General features: G+C 37.7%; 1 protein-coding gene across 6 annotated transcripts in view; it reads right to left on the bottom strand.

Annotated features, from left to right (window-relative positions):
* Positions 1-25,217, bottom strand: part of FRYL (FRY like transcription coactivator) — a 263,407-nt gene that overhangs the window by 113,916 nt on the left and 124,274 nt on the right. For all 6 annotated transcript variants that reach the window (XM_040238172.1, XM_040238170.1, XM_040238168.1 and 3 more), the window contains exons 5-7: positions 16,155-16,208; positions 12,970-13,109; positions 11,591-11,687 (exon numbers count right to left, since the gene is read on the bottom strand). In XM_040238172.1, the coding sequence (XP_040094106.1) occupies positions 11,591-11,687; positions 12,970-13,109; positions 16,155-16,208 (291 nt within the window). The remainder of the gene's footprint in view (positions 1-11,590; positions 11,688-12,969; positions 13,110-16,154; positions 16,209-25,217) is intronic.

Raw genomic sequence — 25,217 nt, forward strand, 5'->3', positions numbered from 1 at the left:
GGATGGATGGTTGGATCTCCTTGTAGTCCAAGGGACTCTCAAAGAGTCTTTTCCAACACCACAGTTCAAAAGCATCAATTATTCACAACAAACTGTGGAAAATTCTTAACGAAATGGGAATACCAGACCACCTGACCTGCCTCCTGAGAAATCTGTATGCAGGTCAAGAAGCAACAGTTAGAACTGGACATGGAACAACAGACTGGTTCCAAACCGGGAAAGGAGTATGTCAAGGCTGTATGTTGTCACCTCAGTTATTTAACTTATATGCAGAGTACATCATGAGAAATGCAGGGCTGGATGAAGCACAAACTGGAACCAAGATTGCTGGGAGAAATATCAATAACCTCAGATATGCAGATGACACCACCCTTACGGCAGAAAGAGAAGAACTAAAGAGCCTCTTGATGAAAGTGAAGAAGGAGAGGGAAAAAGTTGGCTTAAAACTCAACATTCAGAAAACTAAGATCATGGCATTTGGTCCCATCATTTCATGGCACATTGATGGGGAAACAATGAAAACAGTGACAGACTTTATTTTGGGGGGCTCCAAAATAACTGCAGATGGTGACTGCAACCATGAAATTAAAAGACTCTTGCTCCTTGGAAGAAAAGTTATGACCAACCTAGACAGTTTATTAAAAAGCAGAGACATTACTTTGCCAATAAAGGTCTGTCTAGTCAAGGCTTTGGTTTTTCCAGTAGTCATGTATGGATGTGAGAGTTGGACTATATAGGTATACTACACAAGGTATCATTTTGCCCTTACCCGATGGGGAAAAAACGAAGTCTGACAATACCAAATTGTAGAAATAAGGTAAATGAATGAGGGCTCACAAACATTGCTGGTCAAACTTTAGATCAATTTTTTACATAGCCTGCAATCTAGCAAAGACCACAGTGTGTCACCACAAAACATGGCCCTTGGGCATAAGGATTGTTTTAGGCTGAAGGCAAGAGAGAAAGAACAGACGAGGGAAAAGGACTCTGCTCCTCCTTTCTCCCTAAAAGCAGCCTCCTCTCTTCCTTTTCCCTAACCAAGAAGAGGACAAACCACTGTCACTAGAAACACAAAGGAGGCACAGAGATGGAGCTGCACAAAGAAGCCTTACTAAGTAATCCTTATTTCCCATTGGCTTCCCCCATGTGTTTACCTTCCCGTGGTTTACCATCTCTAGGAGCCCACTCTCTTTTCCCTGTCTTGTCACTTCTCCACAATGTACTGATCTTTGTTAAAACAGCTTTTCGGGTTGAACCATTCTTTGAGTCTTCACTTCTCTTCTGCGAAGGCCTCGAGATGTATATGTAGTTAACCTTTTCTTCTACTAAGCTTACTTCTGGCAGTTTAATCTGTAGGCCCCAGCTACTAAACCTAAGAGGGAGGAGCTCCATTACACTAGCAGTTACAAACATGATAAGAAAATAAGGATGTTTATCTACATACTTCATAGATTAATCTTAGTAACATAATACTGAATGAAAAAAAGTAAGTCCCAGAGGAAAGAAACAGTATAATACAACTTTTTAGAAAGTTCAAAAACAAGAAAAATTTAATATATTATTCAGACATACATGAAAACATTTTTTAAGAGTTAAGGGAATAATTAACATAAAAATCAGTATGATAGTAAGGAAGTAGCCAGGGAATGAAATAGGAGCTTTACATAATTAGGATTAAAATTTTAGGTAATAGCTGAGTTCTCAGTCTTAGGTGGTAGGCTTATAAGCTACCTTTCACTGTAAATAAATACACAGGTAGTCATGCAGAGATCAACAACAAAAGTGTGTCTTGAACCAGGATGATAATTTATCCAGTCTGTGCATCTCAGGGTCCAATTAGAACCAAACGCACAGGAATTCTTTATGTTTGCTTAAAATTTTACCAGCTGAGCTACCAGGGAAGCCTTAAAATTGTTAATAATATAGTTTATAAAACACCTCATCAGTAAGATGAAATTGTAATAAAGATTAAATATAACCAAGAAAGTCACAAACTAGACTGGGGATAAAAAAGAAGGATTATAGCTACTCAGAGATGATCACAATGCTTCTCAGGGATTAGATAAAGAAGAGATTTATATTTAAAATGAAGATAACTAATTTCTTACAAAGATTAACCAGGTGCTTATCAGGAGGAGGCTGAATTTCAGCCTTAATAATGATCAAGAACTAGTTCAAAAGTGGTGGATACAAGACAGACATTAGATAAGAATAAAGATAGTTAAATTACAATGATGGGCAAGAATTCCAGTAAGGAACTATTAGTTTACATTTACTCACTTTAAGGAGAAGGTGACCAAATTCACACCACCACAGTAAGTAGAGCACTGGGATTTTTTTATTTTTTTATTGGAATATAATGTTGTGTTAGTTTCTGCTGTACAATGAAGTGAATCAGTTATATGTATACATATATCCCCTTACTATTGGCTCAGATGGTAAAGAATCTGCCTGCAATACAGGGGACCCGGGTTTAATCCCTGGATCAGAAAGATCCTCTGGAAAAGAGAATGACAACCCACCCCAGTATTCTTGCCTGGAGAATTCCATGGACACAGAGGAGCCTTGTAGCTATAGTCCATGGGGTCACAAAATTTGGACACAACTGAGAGACTAACACTTTCCCTCCCTCTTGGGCATCCCTCCCACTCTACCAACACCCTACCCTTCTAAGTCATCAGAAAGCACCAAGGTGAGCTCCCTGTGCTATACAGCAGCTTCCCACTGGCTATCTATTTTACGCATGGTAGTGTATATATGTCAATGTTACTCTCTCATTTCATCACACAGTACTAGGATTTTCAAACACTGTCTCAAGCAGACAGAGGCACAGCAGCTGACATGGCTCTAAGAGGCTTGTGGTGAACCCAGACTCCAGAACCAAAGGCTACAGCCAAATCTTGGCTAAGTGGCTCAGTGTTTACTGTTGACCAGAAGAAATCAGAAAGTACATGCATCTGAAATTTCCTAGAAATGGGTACTGTCCTAAAAGCCTGGACTTAAAATTCGATTAGAAGAAAATGTACTCTGAGGGACACCCCCATGCTATCCATCATATAAAGGGCTGAGTAACCAGCTGTGAACAAAATCTTTCAAGGTCTCAGATAACCTTTTAAAAATAACCTGACCTTACAAGAAAGAAATGAAGTTTATGCATCAGTTTGTAGAAGCTTAGATTTTCAAATACCATGCTAAAAACTGTGTGACTGCATGCTAAGTTGCTTCAATCATGTCTGACTGTGCGAACCTATAGACTGGTGCCCACAAGGCTCCTCTGTCCATGGGATTCTCCAGGCAAGAATACTGGAGTGGGTTGTGATGCCCTCCTCCAGAGGATCTTCCCAATCCAGGGATCGAACCTGCCTCTCTTACATCTAACCTGCATTGGTAGGTGGGGTCTTTACCACTAGCCCATGATAATAACAGACCAGGACCTAAATTTATTCTACATAGTAAAGTCAGAGAGCTCAGCCTCCAGAACAGTCTTAACCTTTCTCTCCCATTGGTAAACTGAAATTATAAACCCAAAATTCCTCTTGCAATTAGGGATACTTTTAAGTAGGAATTTTATGACTGACTGCATTATAAGAAGCTTTCCAGTCTTTTATAGGCAAACACATCCCACCATTAAAGAAGCATAAGGTTAATAATCACATCTCATTGATATAGGAATTTTGGAATATTGGCTGGGCTATTAAATACAATCTTGGCATGGCAATCTTTTACGGGGTACCTTGAGTACTTCTTCTTAGGGCTCCACAATTCATCTCATATTAACAATTTATTGACCAGAGACATATTAATATTCACTTATATAATCAAATTGCAGAACAGAAGTTTGCTTCTGCAAAAATCCCCCAGTCAATAACAAAACAAAAGAAGAAACTAAAACCAGTAACTCCAAAATGCTCCCTTAAATTCACACCAAGCTGCTCAACTTATTATAGGTAAATTATAATCAAATCATTTTATACTATTGTAAAATATTTTCTTAATTAAAGTGATAAAAGATATATTTCTACACTTTTTATCACTCTAATGAAGAAAAGCTGAGCTTTTCTATTCACTAGTTATATAATCTGGAGGAAGTTTCCACATTTTTACCTGTGAAAATTGCAGATAATAGATTAGAGCCCGTAATTACCAGACCAGAGATTAAAAAAACTGAGAGAATGCATTACAATAGGAGATTGATTCTTGTCCTTGCACTTTTTCTACCCTTCTCTAAAAAGGACTAGGACAAAATTCTTACCTCCTAGGAAGGTAGGGCAGATGAGGAAATTAGAACATAGGATGGAGACACCTAGGACAAGGCCTTGTAGGGAAAAATGGCAGTAATCCAGAGTTCATTAGGAAGCAGGGAGGCAGATGTATTCTCCTAGCCAGATCTTCCCCAGACTGAGCCAAACAAAATATGCCCAAAGGTAACTAAAAGGTTCCTGAAGTCACTGCTATTGTCCCCTATGTCCCAGTTGTTGTTATACAGTTACTAAGTCATCTCCAACTCATTGCGACTCCATGGACTGCAGCCTGCTAGGATTCCCTGTCCTGCACTATCTTCTGGAGTTTGCTCGGATTCATGTCTATTAAGTTAATGATGCTATCTAACCATCTTATCCTCTGCCGCCCTCTTCTCCTTTTGCCGTCAGTCTTTTCCAACATCAGGGTCTTTTCTAATGAGTCACCTCTTCGCATCAGGTGGCTGAAGTTTTGGAGCTCTGGCTTCACCTTTGGTCTTTCCAATGAATATTCAGGGTTGATTTCTTTTTGATTGGTTTGATCTCCTTGGGACTCTCAAGTCTTCTCCAACACCACAGTTCAAAACCATCAATTCTTCCTCAATTAGCCTTCTTTATGGTCCAGCTCTCATATTTGTACATGATTACTGGAAAAACCACAGCTTTGACTATATGGAACTTTGTCAACAAAGTGATGGCTCTGCTTTTTAATATGCTGTCTAGGTTGGTTATAGCTTTCCTTCCAAGGAGCAAGTGTCTTTTAGTTTCATGGCTGCAGTCACTGTCTGCAGTGATTTTGGGTCCAAGAAAAAAAAAATTTGTCACTGTTTCCACTTTTCCCTTTCTATTTGCCATGAAGTGATGGGACTGGATGCCATGATCTTAGGTTTTTCGAATGGGGAGTTTTAAACCAGTTTTTTCACTATCTTCTTTCACTCTCAAGAGGTTCTTTAGTTCTTCTTCATTTTCTGCCATTAAGTCCCAGTAAGCCATCTGATTAACCCATCGCTGGTTAAAACAAAGTAGATATCTACCACTAGGTGACGCCAACCTTTATTCGGGAATGGGCTGTATATGGATCAAGCAGCCTGCTCCCCGAACTTCCTGTAGAGCTCACAGCGCTAATCACACAGGTTGGCGCCAGACACATCCATGACCTTGCAATAATGTGACACTACATTTGACAGGAATAAACTTTCCTGGGCCCCACTCACTGTGCGGTGTTGTGGTTTCACCATAATGACTTCCTCACAGGCATGTCTGGTATGCTCTAGGCCAGAGATATGAAACAGACGCTAACTTATACCCATGCTTTCTCTTACATAGTCTTTACTGGCTCCAATTATGCCAGAAGTCCAACAGTGACAGCTGGACACACTATTTGGCCGTGTTGTGTGCTCTCTCAGTTCAGTTCAGTTCAGTCGCTCAGTCGTGCCCGACTCTGCGACCCCATGAATCGCAGCACGCCAGGCCTCCCTGTCCATCACCAACTCCCGGAGTTCACTCAAACTCACATACATCGAGTCAGTGACGCCATCCAGCCATCTCATCCTCTGTCGTCCCCTTCTCCTCCTGCCCCCAATCCCTCCCAGCATCAGAGTCTTTTCCAATGAGTCAACTCTTCACATGAAGTGGCCAAAGTACTGGGGTTTCAGCTTTAGCATCATTCCTTCCAAAGAACACCCAGGGCTGATCTCCTTTAGAATGGACTGGTTGGATCTCTATTACTACCTTAATACTGAACTACCAACACTTTCCAAGTGTCTGTGTGCTGGGTATTTGCCAGGCATTTTATATACATTATTTATGACACTTATAGCAACCTTACATGGTAGTATTTGACCCCTGTTTTGCAGATGAGAGGACTGAAATTTAGAAGTTGGAGCATACGTCTCTAAAATATACTGTGTGCCCAGCTTCTGATCAATGAAAATACATTTAATAAATGGAACAAATGAGGAAAAAAGCTTTCAGTTTTATCACACTGTAGCTAGAAAAGAGACAGAGAAACAGAAGTGAGAGAAGAAACATTATCTCAGTTTTAATTTTTACAAGGAAAAAAGCACAATCTCTAAAAATTTTAAGAATGGACACTGTTAGAATGCTCAGACATTCTTGAAATTTCTACTTTTCCCCGTTACTTACAATAACAACAACAACAACAAAAATTTCCAAACTGAATTTCCAAAATGGGGGGTGGGGTGGGGTGGGGCGGAATCCTATTTCAGTTTATAGAAAAAAGCTCTACTTCATGGAGTAAATTAATAGCCTCATCTATAGTATCAAGAATTTTTCAAATCTTGTCATTTGCATGACTAGAAGCAGCTCAAATTCTACTTGAACATTCAAGAAGGATATATCGAGTAGAATCTAAAGAATACTCAAGTTTTATTCCAAAGCTATTCCCTAAATCTAATGCTTTTAGCACATCATGAAAGTGGAAAACCACAAAACCAGGTAAGATATATATACCTGAGAGTCAGCAAGGTTCATTCATTATGTAAATGACCAGTCCTCAGTGAAAAAGTGAATAAACTCATGACTCAGCAAAATCACAAATAACATCATAACATTCAGGGCTGCTCACTAACATCTAAAATGTCAATGTCAAATCTGAAAATCCTAAGGATCTACTACTCCACCTTCTGATACTTCACAATAAGGATTGATAAGACTAAGCCAAAAATCTGAAGTGGCTCATAGGCCTGGTTTCCTAATCTTGTCTGTTTCAATGAACAAATGTATGGCTAAAATTCAGTATGAAAAAAAAATTTCCTCAAACATTCTAAATGCTACACTGCTGCTGCTAAGTCGCTTCAGTCGTGTCTGACTGTGTGACCCCATAGATGGCAGCCCACCAGGCTCCCCTGTCCCTGGGATTCTCCAGGCAAGAACACTGGAGTGGGTTGCTATTCCCTTCTCCAATGCATGAAAGTGAAAAGTGAAAGTGAAGTTGCTCAGTCGTGTCTGACTCTTCGGGACCCCACAGACTGCAGCCTACCAGGCTCCTCCGTTCATGGGATTTTCCAGGCAAGAGTACTGGAGTGGGGTGCGATTGCTTTCTCCATCTAAATGCTATGGTGCTGTTTAAATATGCTTTTTATCAAGGATTCTAAAGCCTCTGGTACTAACAGTCTAACATTTGTAGTTGACCATGACCCCAAAATTATTCTTCTGACTTTCTTGAAAAAATAAAATTAGTCCTTTATCATCTTGATTTAATTTTGTTCCCATGATGTATCACATTGATTTAACCAGATTTTTTCCCATCACATTTATATAATCTCAATCCTTTGTCTAACTTATGATTTAAACTTTAATTTTATAAGATACTGGTCATTTCACCTAATTTTATATCACTGATTTTACCAATAAGAATAGTTTTATTTAAAAAGAGAACTAGCTTTATCATCTTCAGCAAATCATTGTAACTAAGAACATTTATCTATAAGATAAAAACAACAGATAGTATTTATTGGACACTTCCCATGTTCATATTATCGTATCTAATTATTGTATTTAATTCTTATGATTCTTTTGTAGAGGAGGAAAGAAATCAGTGAGTAATAACTTGTCCAAGTTACAAAGCAAGTAAATGACACAGCTGGGATTAAAAAACATTTCCAAAGTTCATCAGAATGATCAGGTGGTATAAGGGATACCGAGCTCTTTGTGTATTGCGAAGAGTTCTAAATATGTGATTATGACACATAATAACATGTGATAACAACATGACAAATTAATAAAGAAACAAACAATTTGTAATATATGAGATCAAGCACTAACTCACAAACAACATGTACTCCCCTTTCAAGACTGACCCAACCACGTATCGATATTTCATTACATTCCAGGTTACTCCTGGAGCCATCCATCTCATCAAAATAAAACTGAATCCCATTTTAATACATATATATCATGTGGGACAAAAGTAATAGTCATATTAAATTCAAAATATACTACCATTGATTACTCTCAGAATCTATTAAACCCTACATCATTTTGACACAGAAAAAAATTGGGTTCATTTGTCATGACAGTTCAGAAAGTTCTATTGATTTTTACTTCATATTCTGTAGTTGCATTAATTTTGAAGAAGCTAAAAAGACTTGCATTTTACTGGGAAAGAGAAAACCTATATAGCATTTTAAATAATGAACATCAAAAAGATGCTTGCTCCTTGGGAGAAAAGCTATGACAAACCTAGAAGGCATATTAAAAAGCAGAGACATTACTTTGCCAACAAAGTTCCATCTAGTCAAAGCTATGGCTTTTCCAGTAGTCATGTATGGATGTGAGAGCTGGACCATAAAGAAAGCTGAGCGCCAAAGAGTTGATGCTTTTGAACTGTGGTGTTGGAGAAGACTCTTGAGAGTCCCTTGGACTGCAAGGAGATCCAACCAGTTCATCCTAAAGGAAATCAGTCCTGAATATTCATTGGAAGGACAGATGCTGAAGCTCTAATCCTTTGGCCACCCAATGCAAAGAACTGACTCATTGGAAAAGACCCTGATGCTGGGAAAGATTGAAGGCAGGAGAAGGGGTCCACAGAGGACAAGATGGTTGGATGGCATCACCAACACAATGGCCATGAGTTTGAACAAGCTCTGGGAGTTGGTGGTGATGGACAGGGAAGCCTGGTGTGCTGCAGTCCATGGGGCTGCAGAGTCAGATGTGACTGAGTGACTGAACTGAACTGATGCTTTTGGTATATATTTCTTTGATGAGTGCATTTGAATGAAAATATGAGGTTAATGGTAAGAGAAAAGGGGTATAAATGTTGTTGTACAAAAGAAAATAATATAACACTGTAAAGAAATTGTACTCCAATTAAAAAATAAAATTTTTTTTAAAAAAATGTTAAGCAGAAAGGGAACTATAGGTTAGAAGAGTATGATAAAAGAACCCAAACCAAGGATGAGCTATGAGAGCCACTGTATTTCCCCTTTTTATACTTTGTGAGTCCATGTGAACCATGGATATGAAAGGATTTTGTGCAGAGGACTTGAAAAATGGGCCTGAAAGGATTTTCTTAGGTTTATAGACCTCGATTTTTTTTTTCCCTACTAGAAGAGTTATCTGGACTATTAGATTTTTTTAAAGGAGCAGGAGGAAAAGGAAGATCAAGACAAAGACAACAGGGAAGGGTAAAAGGACAGTTGAGAAGGAAGGGTAAGGGGAGAAAGAAAACCCTCCAAGGGCTTATCTGTGCACTGAAGTTCTGAAGCCAGTGCAATTATAGGTAACTTTTAGATGAGAAGAGAGACCAGTTGCTAAGTGGAAGACCATCATGGCAAACAAAGGAGAAAAGGCATAAACGAGTCAGAGATCACGGAGGGGCCTGAAAGTCAGTGCACGAGTTTGCGATTTCTTTGGCTGGGAGAAGAAATTCCTTTATCATTTAACTAAGAAATACAAATACTGATGACTAAATTCGTCACAAGATCTACCATTTAGCACGAGATCAACCGTGATGGGGCTTCCCAGGTGGAGCTAGTGGTAAAAATATGCCTCACAATGCAGGAGACATAAGAGACTTGGGTTCGATCCCTGGCTCAGGAAGATTCCCTGGAGGAGTGCATGACAACCCACTCTAGTATTCTTGCCTGGAGAACCCCATGCACAGAAGAGTCTGGCATGGTCCGTGGGGTCACAAAGAGTTGGACACAACTAAAGTGACTTAGCATGCATGTAACCTTGATGAACGCAAAGCCCAAGTCTGTTCATGGTATCATGCTTCCGGTCCTCAACTCCTTCTATATCTCTACTGACTTCAGGCCTAGGATCTAGGATCCAGCTAAACTAAGAGATCACAGAAAGCAAATCTGGCTTTCAGAAAGCACAACTTTCAGAGGAAACTTCTTTCCCACATTGACTAAATAAATCTTTATGAAAGGTACAAATTAAAGTGATTTTACCTTTGATTAATGCATTTATCTATTTCACATATTCAAAGTTATTAAACTTTTATTCTAAACAAAATAAAACATAAGAAAAATGTATTTTTATCCATGGGTTTCAGATATTCAGATTTCAATATTTTTTCACATACATTGTAAAAACAAAGGCAAAGTACACATGATTACACAATTCAAATATTTTTATAGTGGTTATGTCAAAAAAAGACTATCAAATCAATTAACTTTTTATATCTTACACTTGCTTTTTCATGTCATATTAGGTATTCTATTCCATTTTATACAACAAAACAAAACTCCCTGTCTAAACGTGTCATATGCAAAATATGATTTCTTTTTCTTTTAGGTGACCTGATTTTTTTCTTTTCCCAAAACATTACAGCATGCATGGCTGGAAATACATGGGTCATCTTTGAACGCCATATAAGTTTTTAAAGAATACAAACTATGGAAAACATACTTTCACATCAGTACAGGCACTTATACATATACTTGTTCTGATTGTGAATAGTAAAAATATGTATAACATGATAGCTGACACTAAATTACATATTTATATCTTCACTATCTATGTCACTGAGATGGTGAGCTCAGGAGTGCAGTAACCTAGAACAATACCACCCAACTGTAGACATTCTAACACTTATTGAATGAATGAAAGTGAAAGAGAAAGTCATGTCCAACTCTTTACAACCCCATGGACTGTAGTCCATGGAATTTTCCAGGCCAGAGTACTGGAGTGGGTAGCCTTTTTCTCCAGGGTATTTTCCCAACCCAGGGATCAAATCTAGGTCTCTCGCATTTCAGGCGGACTCTTTATTAGCTGAGCCACCAGGGAAGCCCAAGAATACTGGAGTGGGTAGCCTATCCCTTCTCCAGCAGATCTTCTCGACCCAGGAATTGAACCCGGGTCTCCTGCTTTGCAGGCACATTCTTTACCAACTGAGCTATCAGGGAAGCCCGTTGAATGAACAAACATAAATAATTCATTATCCTGAAAATCATTTGCACTTGACAGTTCAGATCACCCCCACTGCTCAACAATCACTGCACAATTAGTACATGTTGAAATGTAGGCTTGAGGGCTAGGAAGAGAATTTCTTTAAAAGTGGAGGTAAAAAGGAATTGAAGTAGGTAAATGACAGGCAGACTATAGTGACAGCTAAAACCCATATTTAACACAGTTTCTATTCAGCTCCATTTTACTAACATGATTTCATGTCTTAGATGGCAAATGAAGGTAGAAAAAATAGGGAGAGACAGGTACAGGACATGCAATCCTCAGGCAATTGAAAGGCATAAAATTAAATTACAGGAATTGTGTTTCTGTGAGCCAGAATTTTAGATATAACATCCTAAATTAGGTAACTGAAACATGAAAGCAAATCAGTGAAAAATAAGAAACACAGACTTTGCAGAAACAAAAGAGCTTACCTGCTTTAGAACTTCAACTAAAACTAGACAAAAAATGAAATCTACTGCTAAGTCTCTCCTTTCAAGAAGATAGTCTCTTTCACGTTGCTGTTCATCCCTGAAACAAGAATCTCAAATTAGGATTACGTTATGAAAAGAGCTCTTGGTTAGTATTTCATGTTATTTACTGAATTCCTAGTACATATGGTGTTTCATGGCAACTGTTAAGTTTTTGTAATCACCCAACATATATATTGCATTTCTTGTGTTCTCATTTTGTACATTAGGAACTTACATGCAAATCTCACTACTACACCTGTCAGAAATTAAACCTAATCTAAAAGAATTAGAGGGACTTTCTGGTGGCTCAGTGGTTAGGACTCCGTGCTTCCAGTGCAGGGGGTAAGGGTTCAATTCCTGGTCAGGGAACTAGGATCCCACATGCCAAGTGGCACAGCCAAAAACATGAATAGAATTTATACCCTACTGTTGTGTGAAAATTGTATAAATCTTAATTATGTTGAATAGGTTCACAGAGCTTTTCAGGCCTACGATATCCTTCTACTTCTCTGTATATTCATTCTGTTAATTTTTAGAGTTTGATATTGAAACTCCAACTAAAAATCTTATCTACTTCAAAAAATTATTGTAATATATAATGGAACGATATGTAACCTTGTTCTATATTTTCCAAGTCTCCTGTAAGTGTGTTATCATATGTTCATAATTTAAAAAAAATAAAAATTAAACATACAAATGGAAAATTTTTAATAAATAAAACCATATTTTAAAATAAATAAAAAACTAAAAGAATAAGAGGAAGAAAAATATGAAAATACAGTGCCAGGTCATTTTTTCACAATTCTAAGTTGGAAAATCCCAAGTGGCATCTGCTGAAGTCCAATTCTAAACCACGGGCCATCATCTGAAAACAAACATGTTTTACTTAAATCCATGATCTCCCTGGGAAATTTGAAGAAAAGAAAAGACAAGTTCAAGGATTTAACTCCAAGAAGAGTCTCAAGTGTAAGAATATAAGGTTTGAGCAGTCTTCCAATATCACAATTGTTTCCCTTCACAAACCATACGAACAAGACTTTCTTTGGATATTTTTCTAACTTTGCTGATGACTGTTAAGCTCCTCATTGCACCACAGAGACAGCTTTCTTGAAATGCATTTTGGCAAGACTAGCTAGCTCCAGTGGCGACTCCCGTAGGGCGGCACCTACTTTAACTGCTACCTTCACTTGATTCACAGTTTAAGTGTGAACATCTTTTCCCTCTGTTACCTGTTCCACAAAAGTAACCAAACAATAACAATCATCACCTGATAACACTATAGCCTCTTCATTGGAAGTACTTCAAGCCCAGACAGAAAAGTGAAAAAATGTGCCACTTACCCCTTAGATTTTGTGCTAGACCGAGGCCTATATTCATACGATTCATCTTCAGTTCCGTTCTGGCGTTTGTACCAGTCAAACAAGGTGCGGAGTAAGGAAGGGAGACAGTGCTCTGCTACTGAGCTCATAGAGCTTATCAACTGAAAACACAAGATGTTGCCAAAGATAAAATACATCAAAGTGCCGCACTTCTAACTCTACTTGCAATCACTTAGAAATGAGCAATATTTCTGGAATAAATTAACATGAAACATCGTAATTCAAGAGCAATAACTGTGTTTCAAAATAAAAATAAGGGCTGGGAGTCTAGCCAAGTAATAAAGTATAGTGAGTTACATTTCACTGACTATTAAAATTTACCCAAATCCTTGCAGTTTAGTTCAGTGGCTTTCCACCCTTTACCTGCCTCCATATGCTACTCGTGTAAAAACATGACTGTCAGTAACATCCCTGATTATATTCATGACACCTCTCGGTGTACTGTTACACACAACATGAAACAATCACACCTGTTTCCTTTTCCTGGCCAGTTCCTCTCTACTCATGTGAATGAAATCTTCTAAAATGTTACCGCTAGAAGGGATAAAGAGATGCAGAAACAGAGAAGACCATATCAGTTAGAACTATGGGAAAAGCTCCACTTGCCTCTGTGCTGCTATGACACGGAACAGAGAATTATAATTACACAATTTGTGATACTCACAAATAAACATATTAGAAATGTGTTATATACATGCTTTTCAAGCTCAAAATATATAAATGGACAGCATAAAAATAAATGGAGTGAGCCGGATGCCTGCCACTCAATTTGAGGCATCCCTTAAACTATCTGAACTGTAGGTTAGCTTTATCAGATTCATTTCATGAATGAACCCAGCTTGCCTGTAGTGGTGGTAAGAGGTACACCAGCTACCATTAGTCATTCGTAAGGTCACTCTTCATCTTGAGGATCCAGAGAAAAAACATATTCTCTTCATAAGAAACTGTATCTGATTCAATCCATTGTTCATAAAATTAGTGTTTTAAAATTAGCATACAGTGAAACATGCTTCACTTTGTTTGAGTTAACTAAACAAACTACCGGCTGCAGGGATACTCAACGTCTCACTCAGTTCCACAACTGTAGGAAGTGTCAGTTAATGAAGATAAATGGCTACCTCTAGGAATTAAACATTTATTTTTCCTAATATTTTATATTTTTCATGTAACAAAGAATGAAACAGGTTGATTGTGCATTCTTCTCTCTTTTTATAATCTGTCTTCCTTTAATCACCCATTTATGATTTATAAATTATCATAACCTGACAGGTGAATAGTTTCTAATCTAGAAAATTAAAATAAAAACAAGATTCTAATTTTATTTAAACATTTTGAAACTTTATATTTCATTAACAATGAATACTATCAATCAAAGGAAATCTCTTAATATTTAGAGAAGGAACAATAAAACATCATCTGCTACTGTAAATATATAAAAGCAGCTTATTTCACACATAGCTTTTATTGTAAAAAAGAATCAAGCTATTGGGCATGATAATTTAGTTTTATTAATCATTTACATAAGAAAAGAAATGAAAATTTCCTTAAAATATGGCTTAATAAGTTTAAAATTCTGATCATTCATTCATCATTAGTTAAATAGATTCAAGATTTGAATAATCTAAAATACTTTAGATTACCTTTAAAATATTAGTAATACATTAATAATAACTAGTACTTAGCATCTTCTGTTATGGCATTAAGATTTGAAAAGGGCTGTATGAAGTGATCTTATTATTACCATAACAAAAGCCTTCTTATTTATAGCTTCCTCTTAGACCAGCAGCTATTTACTAAGTGTATGCATCAGAATCACCTAGGGAGTTATTGTAAAATACAGGTGCCAGAGCACCACTCTTGGTCAGCAGAACTGGAGCAGGATCTAGAAACACAGTATTTGGTACACCTCCACCAAGTAATTCTAACCAGTCATCTCTATCTAATCAAGCAGACTAACACGAGCATTAACTTCTATTTCCTAGATACCTAATTATGGGAAAAGTAGCTCAGGAATACTAGGTGGCAACAGAAAGCTGATCTCAGTTATTGAGTTTTGCAGACAATCAGTATATAATGAAATAATTATTGAGCAGACATAATTATGATAAAAATAACACTTGATCAAATATTCAATATTAGCAAGAGGAAAGAACTGACATTAGAAAAATACCACTAAATTTTAGATATTAGTATTCTTTATAAAGATTTCTGGTTTGGGGATTATTTTGGGGGTGGGGGGGGTAGCCATTGTATATTTTCTTTTTAAGCTTCTTTGGCTTTCTAACGCAGGCATTCCCCTTGATCTTTGCACAAGCACAGCTACAAGTCTGAGTACAGGGGGTAGTCAGTGCGTCCTAGGACAACCCACAACTGCTGCAGAGGGGACTGCAGATAAATGCTGCAGCCCTCCATTCATCAGACAGACAAGTATGGGCAACATTCTCGAGAGCTCTCAGAATGGAATGAACCCCCAGTGCCCAGAGCAGTGATCTCTATCAATTCTTCCTTTTCCCCTGCATCACTCTCTCAAGTCTCCTTCCTAGAATCTCTTTCTAGAACCCAGTCCTTGTCTCTGGCTCTGCCTTTAGAAGGGGGTGGAAAGGGAGAAAACCAGGCTAGATGCTTCAATATAAAGGTTCTGAAGCCCCAACAGGAAAAACAGTAAATGTTAAGAGGTCAAATATGTAAAATTGTATACAAGGAAAGATTGAGAGATATAATTGGAAACCTTCTGAAAATTTTCAAAGGGCACAGTAAAGAGAGTACCAATGAAAAGCAAAGTTTTAAAATATTTAATAAACAGATATCAATAAAGTTTACAGCTCATAACTCATTCTATTTGTTTTGTTAAAAAACAAACTACCAAGGAATTCCATGGCAGTCCAGTGGTTAGCATGCCATGCTTCCAATGCTGGTAACCTGGGTTTCGTCCTTGGTCAGGTATCTTTGTGTGTGTGTATAAAATATATGTATATATTTATATAAAACAGACTCTCAGCTCCAGACAGAATCTAGTGTATAACGATATATAGGGCCACTAATCAAAATATAGAAATTTCTTAATACTGGGTGTATATTTGGATCAGACTGTTAGGATAAACATTTTCTTTTCAGGAAAAAAAAAAGAAAAAAAAATACTGGCATACCTGGTCAAACTGAAGATCTTCACCCCTCTGAAGAGATCTAGATAATGGCTTCTCCTGCAATTGAAAAAAAAGTGTATGCAAAATATTAGAAATTTTACATATATTAAACAGTTGAGATTTGTAAGTTGGTTTTGCTTTCTTTGTAATTAATTTTCTTTTGTAATTAATTAGTTTTAAGGAAAGGTGCTGATATGCTAATACAAACAAAATTTAATTAATTTAGAAGAGCATACACAGCGTGACCCTTTCTGTCAGCCTTACTATCTACTTTTCTTGCTTCCTATTCCACATAGAATTATTTAACTTACTGAATGTGAGAGGTGTCTCAGATTATGTTCAAATCTATTACAACTGATTCTTTTATTGAGATTCTTTAGGATGATTTTCTAAACTTTCTACATTAGGCTTTCTTATTGAATTTTTACCTGAAATATGTATCATAAAAAACCAATGCCATTCTTCAACTGGAATTTAGAAATTTAGAGAATTTAGAATTTTTAGAATTTTAAATTTCAGTTCAGTTCAGTTCAGTTCAGTTGCTCAGTCATGTCCAACTCTTTGCGACCCCATGAATCGCAGTATGCCAGGCCTCCCTGTCAATCACCAACTCCCGGAGTTTTAAATTTAGAATTTCAGAATTTAGAGAAAAACTGAAGCTATCTATCTAAGAGTCTCAATTTCCTTCTCTCATTTATGACTCACCTTCATGAAAATAAACTCACAAACATATTTGTCACTGAAAAATTCCTAATCTGACTATCAGAGAATCATGTTTCTAACTAATTTATTTGGAGTCGGTAAAATACTTGAATTTTATGTTGCTTGACTTTCTTTTTTTTAAATTAATTTATTTTTATTGAAGGATAATTGCTTTATAGAATTTTGCTGTTTTCTGTCAAACCTCAACATGAATCAGCCATAGGTATACATATATCCCCGCCCTTTTGAAACTCCCTCCCAGTCCCACCCCTCTAGGTTGATATGGAGCCCCTGTTTGAGTTTCCTGAGCCATACAGCAAATTCCCGTTAGCTATCTATTTTACATATGGTAATGTAAGTTCCCATGTTACTCTTTCCATACATCTCACCCCCTCCTCCCCTCTCCCCAAGTCCATAAGTCTGTTCTCTCTGTTTCTCCACTGTTGCCCTGTAAATAAATTCTTCAGTACCATTTTTCTAGATTTCATATATATTTATTAGAATAGAGTATTTATCTTTCTCTTTCAGACCTCACTTCACTCTGTATAATAGGTTCTAGGTTCATCCATCTCATTAGAACTGACTCAAGTGTGTTCCTTTTATGGCTGAGTAATATTCCATTGTGTATATATATCACAACTTCTTTATCCATTCATCCGTCAATGGACATCTAGGTTGCTTCCGTGTTCTAGTTATTGTAAATAGTGCTGCAGTGAACAATGGGATACGTGTGTCTCTTTCAATTTTGGTTTTATGCCACTTGACTTTCTTAATAGGCAAATGATTTCTGGTATGTCCTTGGCACTTGAGTCTTTAAATGCTAAGCACACTTTGGTAATTATCTTGCAGACAAGTCTTCTCTCTCTAAAACCAACTACTATACACGATAAAGGAGAAGGCAATTGTTGGGGGCCAGCGTGAGGAACTCCACCCATGGCAAAGGTCATGAGGAAAGAGGCTTGGCATACGCAAAGGCGTGATCAAGCCTCAGAAAACCCCCTGTTCCCGAGCATCTAACCCCAAAACCAGAGTCTGTTTTATGCTCTCGCCTACGCCTCTGACTTTACGGGGGGCTCTCCCCCATAACCGTTTCCCTTGGAGAAGGAGTTAACTTGCAGCTCCAAGGCAATAAAAATTCCTGGGCATGACAAGAGTGTTTCAGCTTAAGGACTCCTCTGAAGGTTATCTAGCCCGCCTGTATAGGTTCACCCGGCCACATGTGATTGTTTACAGCCTCCAAATCTGAGAGGCACAAGATGTTTTAGACTTACTAAAGGCAAATTCTTTTGGAGAGTTAGAAATTATTAGTATAGTGAGTTGGTTAGGAATTATATTGGTGAAGGGTTTTTCATTTGTTGGGCTGATGTTTGTTGCTAAATCTCCATATTCCCTGCCCTTATAATGAATATAACTAGCATATAGGAGAAATAAGTATTAACCTTTAAGCATATAGGAGAGATAGGAATTAACCTTTAAGATTAATCCTGTTAACCTTGGGTTAAATAAATTCCTTTCTTGATTGTAACTCACTACACCCTCACCCTATAGGAATGCAACTTTATCTGGAGGGTGGTGCCTGGTTTAAGAAAAAACACCCTTGGAAGAAATAAGGTTTTTGGTTATCAGAAAGAAAGGACCATAGAATGTCAGCAGGTCTCACTCATGGCCAGAAGATGATGTAATATCCCTAAGACCCCCGCGTGACTCTGTATTCATCCCTATGTGTAACAAAAGGTATATAAGCAAACCCCAAAATAAAGAAATCGGATCAGTTTCCGGAAAGACCGATTCCACCATGTCACTTCTTTCTTGCTCCCGTTTCTCTGGCTGAAATTCAGCCTCTTTTCTCCACTAATTCTCCTACTACACTATCCGTTTCTAATCTCTCTCTATATCTGTAATTAAATATGTATTTTTCCAAAGACGCCGACGCCGTCCCCCCCCCTTCGAATCACCCTGGATCCACCGGGGCTGGACCCTGGCAGGCAATGGCACCCTACTCCAGTACTCTTGCCTGGAAAATCCCATGGATGGAGGAGCCTGGTAGGCTGCACTCCATGGGGTCGCTGAGAGTCAGATACGACTGAGCAACTTCACTTTCACTTTTCACTTTCATGCATTAGAGAAGGAAATGGCAACCCACTCCAGTGTTCTTGCCTGGAGAATCCCAGGGACGGGGGAGCCTGGTAGGCTGCCGTCTATGGGATCGCACAGAGTGGGACACGACTGAAGCGACTTAGCAGCAGCAGCATGCATGATAAACATGCAACACGATAATGATACTGTCCAATAATATGTATGCCCAATTAACTAGCTCTAAGTCTCACAGCAAGTTCAAGAGAACACTGCTTCTGTAAGTATCTGAAAAGTTTGAAAATTACTGAGCTCTCCTAATGTGAACTGTGTATTTGAAACCTGGGCTAGGGGTGGTGTAGAAGAGAGAATAAGCTGTTTCTTCCCAACTTACTTGACTTACTTGATCCCCCTCACTTGATCCCTCTTTCACTGTAATACTAAATTGAAAGGTTTTCAGTAATATTTTGAGGAACGCTGATCTACATAGTTCATTACCCCATAGGGTATTTATAAAATAAAGTAATGACCAAGAAGACTAAAAGAGAGCAATTAACTTTTCCAGAAACATTCACACTGTTTTCTTACACTCAACATTTTTCATTTCTCAATAAACTCACACTTTCTCAAAGATTTCTGAACATTTGATACCCTCATAGAGTTTTCCCTAAAACAAAAATGAGACTTAGCTGTTTTTTACCTAATAAGAACTCAGAAATGATGTTTGAATGCGAAATACTCATGTCACTATCAGTTAAAAAACATTAATTTCTTGGACTCCAAAATCACTGCAGATGGTGACTGCAGCCATGAAATTAAAAGACGCTTACTCCTTGGAAGGAAAGTTATGACCAACCTAGACAGCATATTAAAAAGCAGAGACATTACTTTACTGACAAAGGTCCATCTAGTCAAAGCTATGGTTTTTCCAGTAGTCATGTGTGGATGTGAGAGCTGGACTATAAAGAAAGCTGAGCATCAAAGAACTGATGCTTTTGAACTGTGGTGTTGGAGAAGACTCTTCAGAGTCCCTTGGACTGCAAGGAGAGCCAACCGGTCCATCCTAAAGGAAATCAGTCCTGAATATTCATTGGAAGGACTGATGCTGAAGCTGAAACTCCAATACTTTGGCCACCTGATGCAAAGCATTGACTCGTTGGAAAAGACCCTGATGCTGGGAAAGACTGAGGGCAGGAGGAGAAGGGGATGACAGAGGATGAGATGGTTGGATGGTGCCACCGACTCAATGGACATGAGTTTGAGTAAACTCCAAGAGTTGGTGATGGACAGGGAGGCCTGGCATGCTGCAGTCCATGGGGTCGCAAAGAGTCAGACACGACTGAGTGACTGAACTGAACTAAAGTGTACTGCACTAAATACAGATTACTAATCAAGGACTTTGTATTAATCTCTCAGTTTGATTATAATATGGTTGAGGACAGCCTAATCATTGCTCAAGCAGATGTACTTTCAATATGAGACTTTGAAAAGATAAACTATTTAAAAACATGCTTATAGTATCTGCAACCCATTAACATGACAACTAAAAAGAATACAAGTTATTCTCCCATCCAAGAACTAACTGGGCCCAATCCTGCTTAGCTTCTGAGATCAGATGAGATCTGGGTGCATTCAGAGTGCTATGGCCATCCAAATTATTCTCTATATTCACATATAGATGAATGCAAAGACTTACATGTAAGAATATTTACTGTACTATCTTTTTCTGCTGTTGTCTTCCTGGTAGCTCAAACAGTAAAGAGGCTGCCTGCAACACAGGAGACCTGGACTCAATCCCTGGGTCAGGAAGATCCTCTGGAGAAGGGAATGGCAATCCACTCCAGTATTCCTGCCTGGAGAATTCCATGGACAGAGGAGGCTGGTGAGCTACAGTCCATGGGATCGCAAAGAGTGGGACAGAACTGAGCAACTAACACTAAACTATCTTTTTTTGCAGTGACCTCAAATTGGGGTAAGTCCCAAACAGCTTATCCATAGAGAGTGGTATAAGAAAATTTATAGTATTTTCTCTAAGTGAAGTAGTATTCAACTGTTAGAAAGAATGAGACAAACACATATGGGCTGACAATAGAACAATCTCTGATTTTTTTAAATAAAAATAGGTACAGAAAAAATATATGTATATAAAATCTCATGGGTGTGTTTTTTTTTCTTTTTTACAGGTGGAAAGTGCTACAGAGATTGATAAATAACAGACATGAAAAATAGTAAACTGAAACTATAGATAGTGATTACCTTGATAAAAAATGAAAGGATCACTATTGTTATTACATAACCTTTAAAACTATTTTCACTTTTTACAATGTCATTATTTTAAAATAACAGAATATATTAATAATGAATCTAAAGTTCACAATCCCTTATACTCTAATTTGACCCTTTAACTAGTATTTGTGTGCAGAGTACCAGCAGCAACATGTAGCTTCCAGGAAAAGCAAGAGGGCTTACTGAAAAAATTTTGACAGTGTAACAATGATACTGAAATATTTCAATAATCTGCAACTAAACATGGCCTTCTGTCCTACTAAACAATCCCTATTATTGTAGATTAAAAAGTCCAATGACAGAGCAAAGAAAATACACATTATCTTAGACTTTAGGATAGGAAGCTGCAATGGAGGTGGGGACTTCCTAATGACCACTGAGAAGATGACATTTGAGTCACAATCAGAGGGAAGGGACTGAGCTTGCCATGCAAAGTGAGGAAAAGATAATCCAGTCAGTACCTTGGAACTCCCCAAAGACTCAGAATTGGAGGACTTCAGTACTATGAAAGTGTGGATGAAGGTGAAGTTAAAATAAGAATGTTGAGGGATTTCCCTGGTGGTCCAGTGGTTAAGAATCCATCTTGCAATGCAGGGACACAGGTTCAATCCCTGGTAGAGGATCTGAGATCCCACATATCGTGGGGCAGCTAAACCCATGTGCCACAACTAGAGAAAAAGCCTGTGTGCCACAATGGAGACTCCGAGCAGCCAAAAAAATTTAAAAAATAGGAGGGCTGGTACTGTATTGACCTGTTTTATAGGCTTTTTATTAAAAAGAGAAAACTAAAAAAAAAAAAAAAAGAGGTTGGTGGAATGTTTAGGTAAAGTTTAAACCCTACCTCTCACTCCCTTCACCCACTCTTACTTAGCAAGTTGGCCGTCTCTCCATCTTGTGCATGGAGGAATTGCCCTTCTTAGCAAAGAGCAAAACAGAGATGTCAGCTGGGATTCTACACTTGAAGACAGGGTATCATCCTGAAGACAGGGAGCTTAAGTGAAAAAGTATATGCTAAATAGTAAAAAAAAAAAACAAAAACAAAAAAAAACAGTTATCTTCTGCCTCTATATCCCCTGCATGTTAGTAGCCAAGCCTACACCTTCTCATTCGGGCTACTGAAGCACCCCTCTCAGGAGATTCTGACTAGCTCCCAGCTAAAGAGCTGACATTGATGGTTCAGATGACTACACACTAAAGACCACAGTCAAAAAGGCCCCTCCATGAAGATGGGGCTTCCAATCAGCTGTTCAATGCCTCAATCATAATAAATAATATATACCATGTAACAATAAACATGTGAGGAGAAGGGGGGAAACTAACAGAAAAATGCGAGACCAGAAACTCTTTAAAATACAAAGATATTTAATACTATCAAAAAACAGTGGATAGTGCACAGTTGTAAAAATGCTGGTCCTAAACTAAACACATACAGTCTATATTAGCAGGTGATTGGTTAAAGCCCTTTTCCCCATCTTCTTTATAGGTCACTGGCAATCTAATAACAGTGACAAATAAGCACAAATGTGCTTGGATCAACTATCCAGGATTGATCTACCTCCTTTTAGGAATAAAGAAACCTAAGGTATTGGATTACATAGCTTACAAGCTGAAATTTTAATCAATGGTTGCCCTTCCTTTTTGAATCTTCCAAGATAAAAATGAAATCATGGCTGAAGTCAAGCTCAGCTAAACTTTGAATCTTTCAGCTTCCTTAATTTCCTTTTATTATGAGTTCTAATATAAGAATGAAAAGGCCAGTTCTCTCATTTTAGTGGTTGATTAAATTCTTTTAACAGAATTCTTTCACGTGGGTGCTTCTAACTTTCCATGTAACCTACTGTCCATCTGACCATGAGACACTTTAGGCTCCTTGTATGTAACAATTTGTTGATACTATTTTCTTTGAAACAGAATGAGAGTTTCATTCGGGAACTTGAGCATTCGGGATTTTCTTTGAAACAGAATGAGAGTTTCATTCGGGAACTTGAGAGAGTCATCTTGAAAGGCAGTTTATTACTGGAAAGGATACAAAATACATTTCAAAACAAATGAGATCATAATAAACGAATTTGAGACTATAATAAAAACATTGTGACAATTTTAGATTAAATGTATTTTCATTTATCTAATTGTGATGCTGGGTAGATGATACACCATCTACTTAGACTTGGACATAAATGAAACAGAGCTGGCAGAGATCTGATTTAGACAGGAAGAAATTATGCTGGTACATAGGATGTGGTGGTACAAATGGTAAAGAACTGGCCTGCCAGTGCAGGAGATAGAAGAGACGCAGGTTCAGTCCCTGGGTTGGGAAGATTCCCTGGAGGAGGAAATGGCAACCCACTCCAGTATTCTTGCCTAGAGAATTCCATGTACAGAGGAGCCTGGCGGGCTACAGTCCATGGGGTTGCACAGAGTCGGACATAACTGAAGCAACTTAGCATGCACACATAGGAGTGTTGGTGGTAAAATCAATAAAATATGATGCGGATTTTCTCAGCCAGTGTTTATCCTGAGCAGTCAGAGTCTACAACATTTGTGTATTTTCCTGGGGTGTCAGAAGGAGAAGGAAGGAATGTCTCTTCTCTCTTAAGTGTGATGATGGGGTAGAAACACCTATTTTTTAATGGAATCCTGAGCACTACTCACTATAACTCAATAATCTCACTTTAAATTACATAGTGGGTGTTTCTGAAATGAACTGTTAAATGAATGAATAAAATATAGTCAGCATCAGTCTATTCTGAAAGCAATATTAGAAGCTCTGTCTAACACAATGGTACTATGCTTTGTGAGAAGGAAAATAAGGGTGCAGGCCACAGCAGTGTTCTCAAGAATAAGTTCAATTTATATGACAAACTTTTACTAAGAGCCTACCACCAAGGACAGTGTTGCGGGTACAAGAGGAGAGAGAGACCTGGTATCAAGTAGCTTACATCAGTAAAGATAAATACGTAAACAATAAGCCATAATATGACAATGTCAGAATCTAGGAGTGTGAACAAAATTACTATGGTAAAACACAGATTCATTTAACTTCAGGAAGGATCACTATGTTAGAAGGAACATGTGGGAAGCTGCAAGGATGAGTAGAGGTTTAAAAACAGAGGAGTTAAAAGCATTTTAGATCAAGAGAAAAATAAAAACAAACACATCAGAACAACAGAATATACAGAGGATACTTTTAAGCCAATACTTTTGTCACAGCATACATCAGGATAGGAGAATCAAGAAACATACAAACTATAACAAAGCTTTGAAGAGGCTGAAATGACTCCCCCAGGAACTTGAATTTAATACATAGGAATGAAAAGGAAGCAAGAATTCTAAAGCAAGAAGGTGATAATACTGCTATTTGGGTCGTAGATGAGGGACAGTTTGGTGAGAACAAGGAAAATGGAAAGGTGATGGACTACTGCTTGATTGGTTAGAAGGCTAATGCAATGGTCTAACATGACAGAATCTGACCCTGAGTTAGGTCAGTAATACTAGCATTGGTAGAAAAAGGAAAGAGCAAGATATAAAATTGTCATATTATAGACTCGTTCAAAGTAGGTAATTTCACTCACATTCTTTTAATTATGTTATTCTCAAGAGTTTTATATTTCAAAACTGATATTCCTTTAAGAATATAAGACATTTTAGAGCTGTCAGGACCATACTACATCATGCTTTTTACAAAACATTTTATAAAATAGGAAAAGAGCTTTTAAAATGTGCTGTGTATGCTGCAAACTGTTGAAGCCACGTGATGGGTCTAGAGGGGTCACTATACTATAATCTCTACTTTTCTATAAGTTTGTATTGAGATATATGAGTAAATAAAGGTATAATATATTTCAAGTATACAAAGTGATAAATACATATATACTCTGAAAGGATTCCCATGATCAAGTTAATTAAAACATCCATCACCTCACATATTCACTTTTTCTTTCTTTCTTTTTTGTTTTTAGTGAGAACACAAATTCAACTTTTTTTTTTTTTTGCTCTTTATTATTT

Source organism: Oryx dammah, unplaced genomic scaffold, assembly GCF_014754425.2.
Source record: "Oryx dammah isolate SB20612 unplaced genomic scaffold, SCBI_Odam_1.1 HiC_scaffold_3, whole genome shotgun sequence".
Lineage (NCBI taxonomy): Eukaryota > Metazoa > Chordata > Mammalia > Artiodactyla > Bovidae > Oryx > Oryx dammah.